Below are 2,072 nucleotides of genomic sequence, written 5' to 3' on the forward strand. Positions count from 1 at the left end.
TCGAGCTTATTGCGCTTCTCATCTGGTACATGGGCATAGGCAATACTCCCAAAAACTCTCAAATGAGAAATAGCTGGCTTTCTTCCGGTTCATGCTTCTTGCGGAGTTTTATTCCATACACTTCTAGTGGGAGAACGATTTGACAAATAAACAGCACATTCAACAGCTTGTGCCCAAAACTCTTCTAGCATCTTCTTATTCTTCAACATGCTCCGAACCATGTTAAGTATAGTTCTATTCTTCCTCTCAACAACATCATTTTGTTGTGGAGTCCATGGATAGGCCGACGAATTCCATTTTCTGCACAAAAATCTTTGAATTCATTCAAAGTGAGTTCTCCTCCCCTGTCAGATCTCAAAGCTTTTATATAAAAACCACTTTTTTTTTCAACAAGAGCTTTGAATCTCTTGAACATGTCAAATACTTCTGATTTCTCCTTGACAAAATAAACTCAAGTTTTTCGACTGAAATCATCAATGAATAATAAGAAATAATTATTCTTACCGAAAGAACTTGGCTTGATAGGACCACAAAAATCAGTGTGAACAAGCTCTAGCGATCTCTTTTTTCTCGAAGAAGATTATTGTGGAAAATTGTTTCTTGATTGCTTGCCAAGCAGACATCCTTCACAAAGTTGATATGGATGCTTGACATATGGCAATCTTTCACCATGCCCTTCCTAGCTAATAATCTCAAGCCATCAAAGTTCAAATGCCCAAGTCTTAAGTGCCAAATCCATGATGAATCTTTCAAACACTTTGTAACATCAGTTTGAATGTTTAATGGAAACATTCTATTCTTCGTCATTTGAGACTTTAGCAATCATATTGTCACGATGATTCCATATTGAAAGACTATAATCTTTCATCAAAATATTGTAGCTTTTCTCCAAGAGTTGTCCCAAACTCAAAATATTGTTCTTCATATTTGGCACATAATAGACATTAGAGATAAACTCATGCTTCTCATCTTCAAATTGATCAAAATCTTACCTTTTCCTTTTACAGGAATTTTTGTAGCATCACCAAATATGATATTGTCACCAACAGATTCATCCAATTCCACGAACATGGATTTGCTTCCGCACATGTGGTTGCTTGCACCACTATCAAGATACCACGAACTGTTCTCACATGTTTCTTCATCTTTGTATGCTAAAAGCAATGATGGCTCACTGCTTTTAACGTCTTCTTCAACGTAATTGACATTTTCTTCTACTTTATTTCTGCACTCCCAGAAATAATGACCGAATTTATGACAATTATAACATTCAACTCGGTTTTTGTCATACCTCCTGTCATCATTTGACTTTTCTCCATACAACTTCAAACAATTTTGTCTACCACGACCTCTTGACAAATTGGAGTTGAAATTACTCTCATCAAACTTTCTTTGACCAAAGTTGCTCGACCACGACCTCTGAAGTCACCACGTCCACGACTTCTACCACGACCATGACCTCGATAACCTCTTTCTTGGCTATCTTCTTTATCTTTCAATTGCAACTTTGATTGAAAGAGTTGTTCGGTTGTCTATTTGCTCTTCTTGAAAACCTTCTCTTCATGGGCTTGCAAAGTACCCATAAGTTGATCAACATACACTATACTCAAATCCTTTGATTCTTCAATTACTACAACGATGAAATTAAATTTTTCATCCAATGAGCGAAGTATCTTTTCAACTACTTGCTCATCATTTATCGTCTCACCATACCTCTTCATTTCATTTACCATGGCTAGCAACCTTGAAGTGTATTCTGAAATTGATTCAGACTCCTTCATAAGTAATACTTCATAATCACCTCTCAATTTTTGAAGTCGGACCTTCTTGACCTTCATAATCACCTCTCAATTTTTGAAGTCGGATCTTCTTGACCCGATCAACTCCTTTTATAAGTATTCTCCAAAATTTGTCATGCTTGCATTGTGGTGGTTGCTCCAGAAATCTTCTCAAAATTTGTATCATCAATGGCTTGATGAATAATGGTGAGAGCCTTTTGGTCTTTCTTTCTGGTATTTTGCAAAGTCTCTCGTTGAGCTTGATTCAAAACCATATCCTCTGTTGGTTCTTCA

At 36.4% G+C, this 2,072-nt stretch overlaps 1 protein-coding gene across 1 annotated transcript; it reads right to left on the bottom strand.

The window, feature by feature from the left end:
- Positions 1-793: 793 nt before the first annotated feature.
- LOC148208642 (uncharacterized) lies at positions 794-1,838 on the bottom strand. The gene is made up of 4 exons (XM_088119133.1): positions 1,554-1,838; positions 1,292-1,419; positions 1,006-1,225; positions 794-919 (listed from the first exon to the last, which is right to left on the bottom strand). Exons 1-4 carry the CDS (start codon positions 1,836-1,838, stop codon positions 794-796), a joined length of 759 nt encoding a protein of 252 aa, XP_087975259.1.
- Between the last annotated feature and the right edge of the window lie 234 nt (positions 1,839-2,072).

The sequence above is a fragment of the Momordica charantia genome (genome assembly GCF_013281855.1).
Source record: "Momordica charantia cultivar OHB3-1 chromosome 10 unlocalized genomic scaffold, Mcharantia_2.0 BLBB01000010.1, whole genome shotgun sequence".
Classification (NCBI taxonomy): Eukaryota; Viridiplantae; Streptophyta; class Magnoliopsida; order Cucurbitales; family Cucurbitaceae; genus Momordica; species Momordica charantia.

What these genes read in the sequence shown, in the direction of transcription:
- LOC148208642 (XM_088119133.1), bottom strand. Translation starts at nt 1,838, where the DNA reads ATGAAGGTCAAGAAGGTCCGACTTCAAAAATTGAGAGGTGATTATGAA. An exon ending in TGCAAGCCCATGAAGAGAAG is followed by an intron (nt 1,420 to 1,553) that starts GTTTTCAAGAAG and finishes TGGTGACTTCAG; the next exon opens with AGGTCGTGGTCGAGCAACTT. An exon ending in AAGTCAAATGATGACAGGAG is followed by an intron (nt 1,226 to 1,291) that starts GTATGACAAAAA and finishes CTGGGAGTGCAG; the next exon opens with AAATAAAGTAGAAGAAAATG.